General features: G+C 35.1%; 1 protein-coding gene across 3 annotated transcripts in view; it reads left to right on the forward strand.

Annotated features, from left to right (window-relative positions):
• Positions 1–18700, forward strand: part of TLCD4 (TLC domain containing 4) — a 103540-nt gene that overhangs the window by 62352 nt on the left and 22488 nt on the right. For all 3 annotated transcript variants that reach the window (XM_069478254.1, XM_069478253.1, XM_069478255.1), the window contains 4 exons: positions 4754–4919; positions 10344–10433; positions 12891–12949; positions 15380–15474. In XM_069478254.1, coding sequence (XP_069334355.1) covers positions 4765–4919; positions 10344–10433; positions 12891–12949; positions 15380–15474 — 399 coding nt within the window. In that variant the 5' untranslated portion in view covers positions 4754–4764. The remainder of the gene's footprint in view (positions 1–4753; positions 4920–10343; positions 10434–12890; positions 12950–15379; positions 15475–18700) is intronic.

An 18700-nucleotide genomic window follows, 5' to 3' on the forward strand; every position in this document is an offset into this window, starting at 1 on the left:
TTGTGTTTTGGAGGGGAGGGGTCGGTAGTTCTTAGCTCACCTGGTAGAACTGAGTCTTTAGGGCTTCAGCCTCAGCATCTTGTTGGGATTATAATAGAATAGAAGATACCATCTTGGTTCACTTTCAGTAATTTTGAGTATTTTCTCACTATTTGTGTCATCTGCTGGATATTTATCCCCTGGAAAGCAGGGAGTGTCCCCTTAGCACCCTGAACTTACTGCTTTATGTGGTGAGGATCGATTTCTTTACTTCCTTACTGGCTGTCAGCATGTCTCCCATTTTGTATTCCAAGCACCAGCACAGTGCCTGGCCCGTGGTAGACCAGTGACAGGTGTTGGATGAACAGTTTGCTGAAGGCTGAATCAGCCCTGGCTGTGCTGTTTCTGGGGGCCCTAACTCTTCCTGTTGGAAGAGAAGTGCTTTCATGGTTGAGACGTGTACAGTTGTGTTAATGACAGGGATACCTTCTAAGAAATGCATCCTTATGTGATTTCATCATTGTGTGAACATCACAGAGTGCACCTACACACACCTGGATGCTACAGCCTACTACACACCTAGGCTATGTGCTAAAGCCTATTGTTCCTAGGCTACAAACCCATACATGTTACCGTGCTGAATACTTAAGACAGTTGTAACACAGTGTTAATATTTATGTTATCTAAACATAGAAAAGGTACAGTAAGAATGTGATATAAAAGATAAAAAATGACACACCTCTATAGGGCACTTACCATGAATGGAGCTTGCAGGACTAGAAGTAGCTCTGGGTGAGTCAGTGCGTGAGTGGTGAGTTAATGTGAAGGCCTAGGATGTTACTGTACATCACCGTAGACTTTATAAACGCTGCACACTTAGGATACACTGAATTTATAAATTTTTCATTCTTCAATAACAAATTAACCTTAGCTTACTTTTAACTTTTTACTTTACAAACTTTTTAATTCAAGCTTTTTGATTCTTTTGTAATATATCTTAAAACACAAGCACATTATATAGCTGTACAAACATATTTTCTTTCTTTATATCCTTACTCTATAAGCTTTTTTCTATTAATTTTTTTTAGCTTTTTAAACATTTTTGTTAAAAACTAAGAAACACACACAATAGCCTAGGCCTACACAGCGTCAGGATCATCAATATCACTGTCTTCTGCTTCCATGTCTTGTCCTCCTTGGAGGGTCTTCAGGTTCAATAACTTGCAGGGAGCTGTCATGTCCTATGATACCGCCTTCTTCTGAACACCCCCTGAGGGACTTGCCTGAGGCTGTTTTATAGTTTTTTTTAATAAGTAGAAGGAGTATACTCTAAACTAATGATAAAGTATAGTGTAATGAATATATAAATCAGGAACGTGGTCATTATCATCAAATATTATGTATTGTACATAATTGTATGTGCTAGACTTTTATACTAGCGGCAGCGCAGTAGGATTGTTTACACTGGCATCACCACAAACACGTGAGTAATGTGTTGTAGTGCAGTGTCACATGGCTACCACATCATTGGGTGATAGGAATTTTTCAGTTCCTTTATAATCTCATGGGACCACTGTCATATATGTGGTCCGTGACTGTACTTCAAACCTTTTCGTGTTCTTCCTTACTGAGAAACCAGCTTCCATTAATTATGTAAACTGTCTTGAGTGAAAAGTATTCAGCAGGTCTCTGGAAAAGTTTCTTTGGTGTCTACAATTCCTGTGGATCAAGATGGGGTAATTATGTTGTAGAGTTCATATCTAGACACTCCTGGGAACTGCCACGAAATATTTCCCCTGTTTCAGCTGCTCTTTCCAAAGACAGCTAGTGTCCCAGCCTCCTGCCAGTTAGTAGCCACACGTGGAGGTGTATGATCTAGGTCTAATGTGTTTCTGCTTTCACTGTGTATTCCTAAATAAGCTCTCTGAGGCCCTTAATATATGTTAGTAATAAGCATCATTTGGTTTTATCCATTTTTACCATTTTCTTGCCCAATGAACAGGGGCAATTGCTTCCTACCAGAAGCCTTGATTTTTCTGGGGAAATTTTTAAAAATCTAGATTAGTCCTTGATTTGGCATGACTGATTAAGCAAGCAGCTGCTTATTAAGAAGCAAAGCTGAGTAGAACAATTTAATTAGGTTCTGTCTGTTTAGCCTTTCACAGAAGCCACAGCTTGAATATGTGAAGCTCTTTATTTAGTTTTAAATGAAACATTTTTGCAGAGGGAGACTCTCAACATTTACCCCAAAGACTTAACTGAAAATAATTCTGTTGAAAATATAAAGTATTCAGCCAGTATGAAAAGACATAATAAAAACTTGATTTGGGGGGAATGATAAATTTCTTAATGGTGAATTGTTTAAGTGCTTCAAATATATTGGTTAAATTAACAATCATAAAATGGATAATGTTGCATGATGCAAGTATGCTTTATGATAACTTTTAATGAACATTCATGAAATAAATGCTTATTGTATACATCGAATTTTAACAAAAGTAACTGAGCAGTTCGTGGTCTTCTGGTGCTCCAGGGCCAGCAGGGAGCATACAAAAGCCTTCAGGGCAGACCATCCTCACCTTTAAGGTTAGACTTTCCACTCTCTTGTGATTCGTGGTTCCATTTTCTTCAATTATCTGTCCACCTGCCCTCCAGATCTCTATTTGCTTTAATCTTAGAAAAATATTTTCCCCTTTCTGTCTCACTCATATAATTATGATGCTTAATTTATGTATAAAACTTTTATGTATTATTTGGTTAATATTAAACCTAGGCTAAAAGGACACAGAGTAAATTTTTAATACTCAGTAAACGCATGTTGAATTTAAAAAAGTAAATGAGCAATAAAGGCAATGGAGTCCCACAGAGAAGAATTGTAATATTTTTACCAAGCATACATACCAAAACAAAAAAAGGGGAAAGAATTCATTACAGACATACGGATTCTGTGAGAAGGGGCCCTGGTGAGAGACTGATTCTTGTTATGATATCCTGGCTGGAAGGGAATGAAGTGGGGTTATTGTTAGTGCAGTCAATGACTGGGGTTTTCTCTGGTGAATTGGCTTCAGTAGATGACTTTATTTCTTCATATTAGGCAGTTGGAAATGTGTATTGATTCATTTCCTTTTCATTTGAGGATCAGTTCTATCAGAGATGGAGCCATAGGAATGCTGTATTTGCTAGATAAGAGCAAATGCTTTAGTGTCCTTTTTTGGTCTAAATGTTCCTGAGATTTTTAGGAGCCAAAAAAAGTTCCATTCAATGAGATAGAAAACATACTTTGAGTGTGTACATACACATATTACTATTCTTTATACTAACTCTATCCTTAAGATTTGAAACTTTTTTATAATAATCTTTTTTTTGTTGTTTAAATAGATAAAAAGCCATGGAGGCCTTTGGTCCAAGGATATGTGTGATTGCAGAAATTTTTTTTTAAGTTAAATACTAATTTAAGCAATGACAGTAGTATGGTTCTTTTCTAAGATTGTGTTATTCTTCTTGAGATTTAAATTTTGTTTTAAATGTTTGTCCTGCTGAACAATTAGTTTTTATTATGTAATTTTGTTTTGTTATCACAGGTAATATTCTACTGTGATCTTTGGCTTGATTGTTTTTTAGAAATTATCCAAAGGGCCGGGCGTGGTGGCTCACGCTTGTAATCCTAGCTCTCTGGGAGGCCCAGGTGGGCAGATCGTTTGAGCTCACAAGTTCGAGACCAGCCTGAGCAAGAGCGAGACCCCATCTCTACTAAAAAAATAGAAAGAAATTAGCTGGACAAAAAAAAAAAAAAAAAAAATATATATATATATATATATAAAATTAGCTGGGCATGGTGGCGCATGCCCGTAGTCCCAGCTACTTGGGAGGCTGAGGTAGGAGGATTGCTTGAGCCCAGCAGTGTGAGGTTGCTGTGAGCTAGGCTGACGCCACGGCACTCTAGCCCGGGCAACAGGACGAGACTCTGTCTCAAAAAAAAAAAGGAAATTATCCAAAGAACTCATTTTATAGATCAGGAAATTGAGGCATAAAGCAATCAGTGATTTGTTCTAAATTTAATAAAGTATTAAAAGAATACTTTTCAGTTTTAGTATTTGAAATTCCCTCTTAATGTTAAACTATAATACTTGGATAAATTAGAATATCATGTTAAAATGTCTTCTGAAATTCATAATATTGACCTTTAAGGTAATAGGTTTTTCTCTTTCTACTTTATTTTTTTTTACTTTACTATTATTTTTTTTGGAGACAGAGTCTTGCTCTTTTGCCCTGGCTAGAGTGCTGTGGCGTCAGCCTAGCTCACAGCAGCCTCAAACTCCTGGGCTCAAGCAATCCTCCTGCCTCAGCCTCCCAAGTAGCTGGGACTATAGGCATGTGCCAGCATGCCCAGCTAATTTTTTCTATATATCTTTAGTTGTCCCAATAATTTCTTTCTATTTTTTAGTAGAGACGGGGGTCTCGCTCTTGCTCAGGCTGGTCTCAAACTCTTGACCTCGAGCGATCCTCCCGCCTCGGCCTCCTAGAGTGCTAGGATTACAGGTGAGAGCCACCATGCCCCCGGCCTCTTTTTACTTTAAATGCAAACATAAGATATACAACAAATAGGTGAAGAAACACACAAAAGGCCAAACATTCTTAGTTTCTTTGTATTCTTACATTTGTGCTAAATTTTTAAAATTAGTAAGAATACAATTACATGCTTTTTAAAATTAAAAAGATTTTAATATAGGCTTATCATGAGATAACAATTTACAGCTGTCATTTCTCTCAACAGGTTGAAGAAACATGGATACCAACAGGAAACTGGTCGTCAGCACTATTTGCACCAGCTTTGTCACCTTTCAGTTTCTGTTCCACTATGTAAGTTACTGGTTCTCAGCAAAAATATCTCCAGGGTTTAATAGTCTCAGCTTGGAAAAGAAGATTGAATGGAACTCAAGGTAAAGCATATGAAAATGTAATTGACTAAAAACTAGTCTCATGAAATAAAATTGTTTAAAACACTTCAAAAAAGTCTTTGGTTTGGGATCTAACAAAATCTAAGGCCAAATTTTTATTTGACTTTAGGAATAAAAGGAAAAACAAATGGATAGATCTCATAGAAGAAAATTTTTTTTTTTTTTTTTTTTTTTTTGAGACAGAGTCTCACTCTGTTGCCCAGGCTAGAGTGAGTGCCGTGGCGTCAGCCTAGCTCACAGCAACCTCAAACTCCTGGGCTCAAGCAATCCTCCTGTCTCAGCCTCCCGAGTAGCTGGGACTACAGGCATGCACCACCATGCCCGGCTAATTTTTTTCTATATATATTTTTAGCTGTCCATATAATTTCTTTCTATTTTTAGTAGAGATGGGGTCTCGCTCTTGCTCAGGCTGGTCTCGAACTCCTGAGCTCAAACGATCCGCCCACCTCGGCCTCCCAGAGTGCTAGGATTACAGGCGTGAGCCACCGCGCCCGGCCTCATAGAAGAAAATTTTAAGAATTCTTATGTTGGAAGATGTTAGTAAAACTTTATTTACCTTTCTGGGGAAGAGTGTAAAGTTTAAGTAGAATCCAGCTGACTGTGGAAGAATACTGTTTTGTGTTTTTCTCTGAAATGATTGTAACAAACACATATTCTTTGGAAATGATAACGGAAGAAAATACTTGTTGGAGTTGTGGATAGCTTATATACTGTGTGGTATTGGCAAGCTTAGCCAGACCCAGGGGTTGCACACCAGAGAACAAAGTGTATAATCAGTGCATCTGTATCTTTTTAATAAACTTTTCATTGTAATTTAGAGCCTACTAGCATTTATTCTTGTTATATAATTCTTTTTTTTTTTTTTTTTTTTTTTTTTTGAGACAGAGTGTCACTTTGTTGCCCTGGCTAGAGTGAGTGCCATGGCGTCAGCCTAGCTCACAGCAACCTCAAACTCCTAGGCTTAAGCGATCCTACTGCCTCAGCCTCCCGAGTAGCTGGGACTACAGGCACGCGCTACCATGCCCGGCTAATTTTTTCTATATATATTTTAGTTGTCCATATAATTTCTTTCTATTTTTAGTAGAGACGGGGTCTCACTCTTGCTCAGGCTGGTCTCGAACTCCTGACCTTGAGCGATCCACCCGCCTCGGCCTCCCAGAGTGCTAGGATTACAGGCGTGAGCCACCGCGCCCGGCCATCTTGTTATATAATTCTAAAGTAAAAATTCCTTTTTAGATTTTTTTAAAACAAAAATGAAAAAAAGAATGAGACATCTATGGATATGGAAATCTGGAGTTTTAAAAAGTTAGTTGCAAATTTTTTTGTGTACAACTCATTAATCTCACAAGATTTCAAACACAAAATGACTCTGATGACTGCTTCACTTGTTTTAAGGCATTTTATGTGCCCAAGTATTGCTGTGCATTTGCAAACCTCAGTGAATCAAAGCAGTCACAGGCATATTTTTTGTTGTTGCTGTTTAGCTGAAGTTAACGCTAACCATAAAATGCATTCAGTAAGTCTCTAAAATTGCTGTAATTATTTTTCATTGAAATTTTCTTTTAAAATCCAAGAACTTCTGCCAGTGTCTAAGTATTTATTTGAGAATGGTCATATTTGACCTGAAATCCCCTATCTTTCTCTGAGCCAAATTGTTTTGCTGGCATCTACTTTTATAATTTAGCCTGAATTTAACAAGATGTTAGTTGTTTTCTTTTGCACTTTACACAGATATGACTGGTTCATACATGCTACAGTTCTTTTCACCCAAAAAGCAAGAATTCTTTCTTTACATTTTATATTTTTTATAAAAAATAAGAGGTATGATTCTTTTTTATCTTAAGACTAGCATAAAAATATTATTCAAATGTGGTGTACCAGAGATACCATTATTTTTAAAAGCCCTTCGTAACATATGAAGATAGATGGAATGGTAGGAAAGAAAAGGGTGGGGGACATATGTTCTCTGATTAAATTTTGAACTATTTTCATTTCCTTTTCACCATGGTTAGGCTAGGTAAAGGCATTTGAATCTTGAGTAGCTGCAAACCAAAGAAATAAGGAGGGTTCAGAGAGTTAGAAGCAAAGATAAAAATGAAATGATGAAATTGAAAAATATTTTGCATTATTCTGTCTTATTGCTGCTATTCTGTGATGCAGGAAATTACCATTTGGGAAACTGAGTTCCTATCTGAAAAAGGAGTCTGGGATTATACATAAGATTCATTTAGGTATTCAAATGGTGTTTTCTCTTTCTCTCAAATTTGTTCCTGCTTCCCACTTTGTTTACACAGGACTTAAGCTGTGAGGTGGAGAGTGCAAAGAAGGAAAAAGCAGGCCATTTTTTTGAATAAAGTAGAGATTTAAGACATTTAAGAATGTCTTAAAATTCAGCCTCCAGTCTCTTAAAACATACGATCAATACGACACACATAATTCTTTCTAGTAATCAGGAAAGAGTATTTGAAAAATGGGTGGTATAAGCCATCTAGCAGAAAAAGGACAGGAGGAAAAAAATTACTGGCAAATGCCCACTTAAGGGAGAGCAGTTTAATTATAAGTGAGAAATGGTTGTACTTAATTGTAACTTTTTCTGAAAACATACATATTTACAGATAATATTTATGTCTTATAATTAAAAAATTTTTCTTAGTTGCTTATATCCAGTTGCTTACCTATTGCATTGAAAATCCTATTGTGTTGAAATACTACTATTTTTTACTGTATTTTCCAAAATTTAACTCTTCTGCTTGAGCTATGTAATTTCTGTTGACAACACTCACACTGCTTGTGATTGATTAAATCACTAACTTTACATTGCTATTCTAAAATGGTCATTAATTATTTTCTTCAAGTGCTTTATAAGCACAAACATTTCTTTTTAACCCTTTTTGAAAAAAATTGAAAAATTTTATCTTGAGTAGCATCTTGGTGTTTCTTTTTAGTTATTAAGGCATCTAAATTTTGCTTTGCCAGGAATCTGATTTTAAAGAATAAAGTATGAAATTTTTACTAATAAGTTTCAGACAGTATAGGCTTTTAATGCAGAATAGTATGTGAGTACAGGGTGTTTACTTTTCCTGTTCATTATAGTGGGAGCTATTTGACTGAACCAAAGAACATTTAACTATTTTTAAATGAATTATGTGCCATTTTCATCAGCTGAGGGCTCATAATGCTTTCCATTTACCATATAATATCTCAACAGAGAAGAGAATTTGAGGGGCCTGAGTGTCAGGAATAAAAAGTTTTTTTTTTCCTCCAAAGGAAACTTCTTGACTTATTGGTTACTAAACAGTAACACAAGTTAGTAAGAGAGGTTATATTTTTTTCTTTTCTGGAATTTTTGAATAGCAACAGAGAATGGGCTGTAGGGTTAGTTAGATGGATTGTCTTATTTGATATCAAGGAATTTATATTTTTGTCCTGCTATGCTCAAATAGAATACAGGTGTGCTTGGTATAAAAATTCCAGACTTGTAAACCAGGTTAATTGGATTAATTATTTGCACTTCAAATGATGCTTTGGTGTTATTAAATACAAAGGATTCTTTGTCAGTGCCTTTAATTTAGTGAGAATCTTTGTGCCTTTAAATTATGACCTGATTTAGCATGTTATATCTATTTAGAAACATTATCTATTAGATCAAGTATATTGACTTTTCAAGTAACAATGAAATTTTCTCATATCAAGCTTAATATTAGTTGATACATTTTACTTTTAAAGATCTGATGTCTTATTGGAGAAATTTATTGCATACCTGTAATTTCTAGAGAGAAAACTTTACTATTCCTTTCATCCTTTATTCTAAAGAAGAGAAAAGAAGCTTCATTACTCATAAATTTCTTAATATAGATGTGAGAAAACTGAAATTGTTGGGTAAAAAACTTCATTGTGTGGATAAATACAAAGTATCCTGTTTCCAGTTCTTTAAATAGCATATCATAGAGCTTGAGTATTGGTTGAGTTATTAAATTATTAGGATATGTTTGTAGAAACTGATGTTTTTTCATTGAAACCTTATTCCTTTTTTTTTTTTTCTGAGACAGAGTGTCGCTTTGTTGCCCTGGCTAGAGTGAGTGCCGTGGCGTCAGCCTAGCTCACAGCAACCTCAAACTCCTGGGCTTAAGTGATCCTACTGCCTCAGCCTCCCGAGTAGCTGGGACTACAGGCATGCGCCACCATGCCGGCTAATTTTTTCTATCTATATTTTAGTTGGCCAGCTAATTTCTTTCTATTTTCAGTAGAGACGGGGTCTCGCTCTTGCTCAGGCTGGTCTCAAACTCCTGACCTGGAGCGATCCACCCGCCTCGGCCTCCCAGAGTGCTAGGATTACAGGCGTGAGCCACCGCACCCGGACCAACCTTATTCCTTTAATAAAAGAAAAGTTGATCTGGATCTTGAACATTTTGCTCTCACTTGGTTGTTTATTTTAAAAATGGATTTTCTGTATAAATTCATGATCCTCAATTTTTCTATTTAGAAGTGCTGTCATAATAATGATAGAGAGACTAATAATGGCTGCCCTTGCTTTCTCACAGATTTTTTACAAGAATCAAGTGCAGTAATGCATGGGAATGTACATTTAAAACCAAAATCTCCAAGATAATAAATCTTCATATCATGATCCATTTGAATCGTTTTCAGGATATCGAGTTGGTTAAGGCCAGTAGATTTCGAAGTTATTCCCGTGCTGATTGAAGCAGGAAACTCATTGTGTAATGATGCTGCTGGGGAGGGAGCTTGGAGCAGGGTACAGAGTAGTAGTCTTACCAATTGCCATCTTTCTGCACAGCACTCTGGCGACTATGTCATCATGTTTGCTTCTGTATTGGAACTGTTTTTTTTTTTTTTTTGGAAACAGTCTCACTCTGTTGCCTGGGCTAGAGTGCAGTGGTGTCATCATAGCTGACAGCAACCTCAAACTCCTGGGCTCAAGTGATCCTCCTGCCTCAGCCTCCTGAGTAGCTGGGACTACAGGCATGCGCCACCACGCCCAGCTAATTTTTTCTATTTTTAGTAGAGACAGGGTCTCACTTTTGCTCAGGCTGGTCTCAAACTCCGGAGCTCAAGCTATCCTCCTGCCTCGACCTCCCAGAGTACTAGGATTACAGGTGTGAGCTACCCCACCCAGCCTGTCTTAGAACTTTTAACCAAGAAGTGATTCACCAATTTTCTAGCAGGAAATTGTAGACCTTGGCATCTTCCTTTATACTCATTTCAAAGTAAAGTTGTAACCCTTGGATTTCTAAATGACAATTTTGTATTACACTCACTGATGTACTCCATTCCTATATTTAAATGCTCCAAGATGTAATTTGTTCAGAATGTGAAATGTCTTGCCAGAATGAGTTAAGTTTATTGCAAAGAATCTAAAATCTTTGTGTGTGTTTTGTTTCATTTCAGGGTAGTATCTACATGCCATTCTTTGTTGGTTGGGATTTTTGGCTTGTACATTTTCTTATTTGATGAGGCTACTATAGCTGATCCACTCTGGTAAGCCATTTCTTTCCAAGATAGCCAATTTGATTTATATTTTAATATTAATTATTAATAAGAACATCACTTACTTTACTTTAAAACATAAACCGTATTGATGGTATCTGCTTTATTAAAATGCTTGTGTTCAGACTTATTTTAGCAAAGTGCATTAAAATGATTTATTTAGATCTGAATGCAAAAGAGGGTCATTTTGCCTTAGTATTGCAGTTGTTATTCAAAACAAGGAGATTATGATGATGATGTAAACATTTTTATTGTGTTAGTGAGTAAAACCAAGTTACTGTAACCACTATGCTGAGCAAAAATAAGTCATTATTAAGATAGGATGGTCAAGTTGGGTAATATCTACTTAAGACTTTGACTTCAAATTTCTGTTTGACCCATAGTTTGATATCAAAGAGATAAAATGAGAATTATAGATGGCCATGTGAGAGACATTTAGTACCTGAGAAGATTTGAAGCACTAATAATAATTATATTCAGCAATAATAGAATAATTTATAAGATGGTTCTTTTTGAAAAATTTAAATGTCATTCCAGTGGCAGAAATTTTGCAAACTGTATTTCCTGGCATTATATGAGAAGGCTTAGTGCAACTTAGTTTGAGAGAGGAGGTATATTTTCAGAAAGCACTGCATTGAATTGTGGTCATTGTGGGCTCTGGAGGATGCAGGGCAATTTAACCATGTCTTTCAACCAGCACCATTTGACTGCAGGGTGTTGGGTTTTATTCATAAATATGAAATTATTCCCACATGTATTATAACAATATTGATAAATTTTCACTGGGAAGATATTTTACAAAGGAAATCAATTTAATGAACTTAATTCCTTGACCAGATTTTTATATAGTCTACCTACACAATTTCTAGCTTTATTATAATTTTAGTTTTTATTTTACTAACATGATTGTCAGCAGAACCAGTTCTTTTGGGAAGTAAATTTTATAACAGATTTGATTCATTGGTCAATTTTTGCCTTATCAAACTTTAATATAACTTTTGACATTTTTGTATTTTTAATGCCATTATTTATTCTAGGTCTATTTTCCTGGGTCATATTTGCAGATAAAAATTTGTAAAGAAGACATGATTTTTGCTAAATCTTTCCATTTGTAGTTTAGCTGTTGGTTTTATTTTGTGTTAATTTCATTAGTGGTTCACATTATACATCAGATAAAGGACTGATAATTTGTATTTCTTGGAGCAAAGAGCATTGTAGGGCAAAAGTATAGGATCATACAAAAGTATACGTGTAGGGATCAAAACAGCAGGGTCAAACTGTACTGTTCTGATTATTTCCTGATTGTGTGATAATAGGCAAATCCCTCTAGTCCTCAGTAGAGTGATGATGATAATACTATATTGCCTCAAAATCAGAAGTGAGCTAGGAGATTTTTTGAGGTTATTTGAGTCCCTGATTCAAGGAATCAAAAGCATCAGCATCTGGAATTTCAGTTGAATCCTTTTGCAAACAAATTATATGAGAACACATTTATAAATTGTTATCTTTTGGTGAAATTGTTTTAGTAAAACTTCTAGCTAATATGTATAAGAATTATGATTATTCATGCAGTTAAATGTCTTATCATAGCTAACACAATACTTTGTGCATTGATAAGTTTAGAATAGGATCCGGAATTGATAGTGAGCCATTCCTAAGGTAACTTAATACATTGGAATGTCGGCTGTAGTGGGCCCTAAGGTACCCACTGAGTCCATTGTAAATGCCACTGGTGGCATGGATGATGATTTCCCAATTCAAAACAAAACAGACCCTATGCTGTGCCTCTGGATTTGGGGACTCTGGGAATAGTTCTAAAAACTTACGTTCTGAAAATATACTGAGTACTCTTAGCCACTCTCAGGACATCTGTTCCTACTACTGAGAATCTCAATATGGATTGGCTTTAAGTGCTTTAGAATTGCAGTCCCCAACCCTTGGTCCATGGACTGTTACCTCCTCCCTACCCCCACCATCCGTGGAAAAACTGTCTTCCATGAAACCGGTCCCTGGTTCCAAAAAGGCTGGGGACTGCTGCTTTAGAGGATTCCAGCCTAGTTCCAATTCCAAGAGTTGATTTATCCTCAAAGAAATTTTGGAAACTGCCTTGAGTCTAAAGTAAACTTCATGGAAGATATGGGCTACAGAAGATCTCTTGATTAAAACAATTGACCTTGGACAGGAAGGCCACTAAATTTCACTGGGGGCTGTGGGTTCAGGTTATCCTGGGGACAGCGTCTTTCTGCTAGTACCAGTACCACAGGATGTGTCACAGTTAGGCCAAATTGTTACTGTAAGTTTTACGATTTTATTTGAGAACTGCAGCTTACCGTTAGAGAATCTGTAGAAAGCATTTTCATTATATGTAAATCTCAATAGAAAAAATAAGTAGCTGTTATCTATAACCAATGTGCTTAAAAAGAACTTTTTTTAAAAAAATATTTTTAGGGGTGATCCGTCACTTGTGAACGTGAATATTGCTATTGCTTCAGGCTACCTCATTTCTGGTATGTGATATGTTCATTTTTCTATTTCTTTTTAGACTACTTTTGGAATTATACAAAGTGTATGTAGTCTGTGCTTTTGGTTTATTTAGTTGAGAAGTAGCTTTTACCCATACAGAGGAAAAAAATACCTGTGATGTTGGTAGAACATGAAACGTTGTTTCTTGATGGCTTCCTGGTTCTCACAGAAGATGAGAGTTGCCAGGTGGGGCCTCAAACCATGGAAGCCTGCACACTTTTTATTAACGATGGTCTCTGTCCGGAAGAGTCTCTCAGGTGTAATTACTATGCCGCTAATGAAGTTTAAGCCTCACTTTCAACGGTCCTTGCAATGTGTTCCAACAGTCATGGTTTTGTATGGCTTTGGTAAAATTTACCAAAGTAAGCTATTTCAGCTGTAATCAGTTACTCCACATTCCCCTCCGTCATATTTTCCCTCATGCTAGATGGGGTTAGAGTTGCCTTTTTTACAGTGAGGCAGAGGAAAGTAAAGTTGAGATTATGCTATTTTAACTGCAATTTGAAAAGACATTTTGGGTCATCTTAATAAAATGAGAGAAATAACGGATCCCTGATACAGACATTTGTATGGGGGCTCCATTTTGTAATTTTTAAACTTATTAAATAACCGAAAGAAAATCCAAATAAAAATAATGGAATAGGAAACAAAAGTGATAAAGTGGTGAACTTAATAGAAAATTTTCTGCCATCAAGAAGTGAGTTGTAACCAAAAAATTAGATTATACCAAAACACAGTAATTCATTAAGTGGAAGAGATAAATTTTGAATAGAAATAATTGAATAGGCTGTTGGATTATTTGATAACCTAATTAAAAGAAGAGTGAATCATGTGAACACGCTGGAAAAAGATTTGCTCATTTGACACACAGTGCTGTCCCTGGCAAGGATAACACAAAATCCCTAATGCACCACATGCACTGGTTAATAAGTGTTGTCAATTCAGACAATAGTCGTTTCCCAGGAAATCTTATATGAAAGAAACTTGATTAAGGTTTTCCCAAATGAGATAACAATCCGAAAAACTTACAAGAGTTAAAAACTGAAGCAAACTTTTCTTTTTTTTCTCTTTCTTTCTTTTTTTTTTTTTTTGAGACACTGGTCTCACTCTGTCACCTGGGCTAGAGTGCAGTGGTGTCATCATAGCTCACTGCAACCTCAAACTCAAGAGATCCTCCTGCCTCAGCCTCCTGAGTAGCTGGGACTACAACTGTGCACCACCATGCCCAGCTAATTTTTCTATTTTTAGTAGAGACGGGTTCTCGCTCTTGGTCAGGCTGGTCTGGGACTCCTGACCTCAAGCAGTCCTCCCCCCTGTCTCCCAGTGTGCTAGGATTACAGGGGGGAGCCCCTGCACCAGGCCTGAAACAGACTTTTCTAAACCAAGCTGAATGAAAAGTGAATTCTTTTTATTTTCTCTATAGAACATACAACAAAATCACTATTTTATAAATTGGTGGCCAAAAAGTAAACAGCCTAAAAATATAGGGAAATAAATGTATTAGAGCAGTGTGTCAGGCAGTTAGTATCAATGTTATTTTTCTTGATTTTCATATTTGTAAGTGCTTTCTCTTTAAAATTTATAATTTGATGATTTCTTATTCTAAATACTCATATCTAGTCTTGTATTGGTAATTTTTGTTTTTATAAAAGAGGCCTTTGCATTATATAAGCTCCAACCCCACAAAATCTGAATCCTTCCCTGGTCTGCATCTGTGAGAGCCATTTGTTTCCTTGTCTACATTTCATGTTTAACTATGTGGTAAAAAGAATAGTTGTGTTAAAATTTTGAGCAATTTCTATTTTGCTAAAGTAAACTAATTATTTTCTGATTCATGGTGTTAGATTCAGGATCTTTTAAAGAAAATTGATGCTCTGACCTCTTTCTTTGTATGTCTTGGTAGTTTTAATTTTGAATTTATACTTAATTTGCATTCTTAAATCTTTTGATATTTTTTGTTGAGTTTGTGTTATAAATGAATTGGTCATTTTGAACCTTTTCTACCACCATATTATCTCTGTTTGAATTATCATAGTGACAAAAATCAGTAATTTAAGCTTATTTAAAAATTATTTTTGGTTGATATTTTCTTTTCATTTAACCATGAAAACAAGTTATTCATTTATGCTTTCAACAAATGTTACACGCTATCTGCCAGACCCTGTGCTAGATTCTGAGGGTATAAAGATGCCCACAACTTGGCGGGGGTCCTGGAGGAGCCACAGTAGAGCGGGTGACAGGAGAAAGGAGCAGGTGCTTTACGGCAGAGTGGGTGATCAGACTCACTGAGGCAGGAACAAAGTGCTGTGGGCTCAGAGTAGACAGTGATGAGTTGTCAGGAGAAAGAGTTAAATACGCTTGAAAAACAGTGATGCTTTCTTCTTACGTTAATAACTTATTTTTCCTTCCTACAGATTTGTTGATTCTCATTTGGCATTGGAAAGTGATTGGTGACAAATTTTTTATAATTCACCATTGTGCAGCGCTGTATGCATACTACTTTGTATTGGTGAGTGCCAGGATTTACAGTAGCTTAACAAGCAGACAAGATTGGAAACAGTGACTTAAGGAAACAGTGACCATAAATTTAAACATACAATTCTTAATTTATAAAGACCATCTCCAAATGCATTCAGGGATTGTTCTTGTGATAAGTTATCTTGTTTATTAACTAAAATAATAACTTTACATGTGTGTCTTTATTAATGTGTCTGTATTCATAAACTTTGAGATAGGCAGATTACCCTATTCCTTGAATTTCGACTTAAAATCTTTAGGATTATGTATCTATAAATATTTGTCTTTCTAGATGCATTTATGATTTAACAGCCAGGGACATGTACATATTCCTATATAACTAGCTAAAATACTTCTTTTTGTTTAATTCCATATACATGCATAATAACATATAAGTAGGCTGGAGCATTGGGGAAATATTGCTCAAAGACTTCATCAGAATTCCAAGACTGAGGTCAATAGAGGATTCTTGCAATAAATCTCAGGCAATAAAGCAGATTAAATTCTATACCTAAAATTATTTTTCCACATACATATTTGTAAACTAGCAACTTTATATTCCTTGTATGTTTGTTAGGTTTCTCCACGACCAATTATTTTTCAACCTAGCTATACCAACAAACTCTAGATAGATATTTGTAAATAATAGATGTAAATAGAATTTTATTTAGTAGATATGATATACCATTCCATGTTTTTTCTGTTTTAAAACTTAAACATAGCCTCTGTTTTTTTTTTTTTTCTTTTTTGGTATTACTGAAATCCTTATATTGCTGGATATTTGTGACCATTTGGAGGATTTTTTAGAAAAATTTATATAAATGTACATTAATAATATTCTTCAATTTTTCTTTTTTTTTTTTAAAACACAAAGATAGCTAGTGAATAAGACGTTGATTTGACATTGTTTCTATAAAAATCAGATATTCAAAACATCTCTCCATATCAACCATTTGAAGTCACAAATTTAAATAATTAATATACATGTTTTAAAAACTATGATTCTGTTCTCTATTGACCACTGAAATCACAGACATGGCAAATGGCTGGCTGTACATGCATTGGCAAGTTGAATGTTTAATTATGTGGGGTGAATACTGTTTTCCTCTTTGGACTTTTATGCCTTTAAAAAAATTATAAGAAATTAACTGTGTTATGTAGTAAGTTGATAAGTAAAGGAATTCAACTGCATCTTTTTCCTAAAGGTCTTTTTGATATGTCTTCCTATGTTCTATTGTTTTACTATGAAATAAATTTATCTAATAAAGTGAATCTATTCATAGGGAAATAAAATAGAAAAATAATAGTTGAACGGATAGAGATCCTATGTTATTTACAAATCTTACATTTACTCATTGAATATAAGGTTTTTTCCTTGCTATGAATTCCTAGGTCACTTTGTGCATTTTGTTATTCTAAGTAAGGATAAAAGAATAATAATAATTACAAATTTTGGTGTAAATGGTCATCAAATTCTTATCACTTATGAGAACTGATATTTGTAAAGCACTTTGACTTGATACTTACATAACTGTTTAAGCTATTTGTAATAAGCTTTTTTCTTAAATGATTCTGTTACTGGAACTAAATAAAACTTAAAGTGATCAATAGAAGCAAGCTCCCTTTGGTTTTAAATATATACCCTAATGAAGAAATAGTTGAAAAGTAAGATTCTTTTGAATTAGGGTATTGTAGGTTATATAATATCCTGATCACTATTTTTGTGCCTCTGTTATATTTACTGAAGTTTTAAAATTCTTTGGCAGAGTAATTTAGGGCTTAAGGAGTCCTCTTCTGTCTATATAGAGATCTAAAAATCGTATTAATACAATTTTTTCCCCCTGATATTTAGCTTTCACGCCTGGAGCAGGATACTAATTATCAAGGAAAGCATGAGAGGCTGATCTCTTATTATAAGGGAAATGAACACGTTTTTGCTTTAATGTCTTATTTTTTAAGGATAAACCACTCTCCTTTCTGACTTCTTTTGTAGCCTTAGTTTTTTTCTATGTTCTTTGGGAATGATCCCTTCTCCCCAATCAAACCATGCCCTTAGATAATGAGTTACGATGCATTTGGAAAACATTTAAACATGAAAATTACTGAATATGCATCCTTTCCCAACTCTTCAATGCTTTTTACACTATCCTGGAATCTAATCATTAAATCATTCTGCTGCAATTTAGGAAGAAGACTTGATTTAAAATGGCTCTCGATTTATTTCAGTGTATTAGGTACCGTGTGATGCCTTAAGTGTGAGAATTTGTTGAATTTGTTTCTTTTTTATCTTTTTTATTTCTTCTCTCTCTCTCTTTTTTAGAGACAGGATCTCTCACTGTTGCCCAGGCTAGAGTACAGTGGTGTGATCATAGCTCACTGTAGCTTTGAACTCCTGGGCTCAAGCAATCCTCTTGCCTGCCTCAGCCTCTCAAGTAGTTGGGACTACAGGCATGTGCCACCATCGCTGGCTAATATTTTTTTTTCCTATTTTTTGTAGAGACGATGTCTCACTATGTTGCCCAGGCTGATCTCAAACTCCTGGCCTCAGGAAATCCTCCCATCTTGGTCTCCCAATATGCTGAGATTACAGGCATGCGCCACCACGCCTGGCCTCTCTGTTTCTTATTTAATGCTTTACCACAGTATTTATATTTTTAAAACATTTGCAAGGAAATATGTATAAAGTGGTATTGAAAATGAAAGATTTCTTATGTCAGATTCAGCAAAGTTGTAATTTACAGTAGGAGACCAGAATTAGAAAAATATTGGTTTTACGTTTTGTCTGAAGAAATATCTCCACAGCGATGCCATAAAACAAATGCTATGACTCACTAACATTTTATCGCTAGTAGTGTTAAAAAAGAACTCTTGTTTTTAAAAGGATTTTAATAGTGTTGCCTATTTTCTATTACATATAACTACTGTATTTCCTCCTTTTCTTCCATTAGGGTGCCTTAAAGAAAAATTTTAGGTAACCATAGTAACTGTTATAACAACATTTCAAAAGGTAAAATTTTAAAAATTAATTAGGTAGATGTTAAAAATAGCCACCTAATATAGCTTATTAAAGCAATATGTATGATTTGCAAATCACTAAATGTGATTTCTGTTTCCCACAAAATTTACGTTTAGTAAAACATGTTAAATATTTAATCAATGAAAGATATTTTTAAAACGCAAATAACATGCTAAATCATTTTTCCTACTCAAATAAAAGA

Source organism: Eulemur rufifrons, chromosome 8, assembly GCF_041146395.1.
Source record: "Eulemur rufifrons isolate Redbay chromosome 8, OSU_ERuf_1, whole genome shotgun sequence".
NCBI lineage: Eukaryota > Metazoa > Chordata > Mammalia > Primates > Lemuridae > Eulemur > Eulemur rufifrons.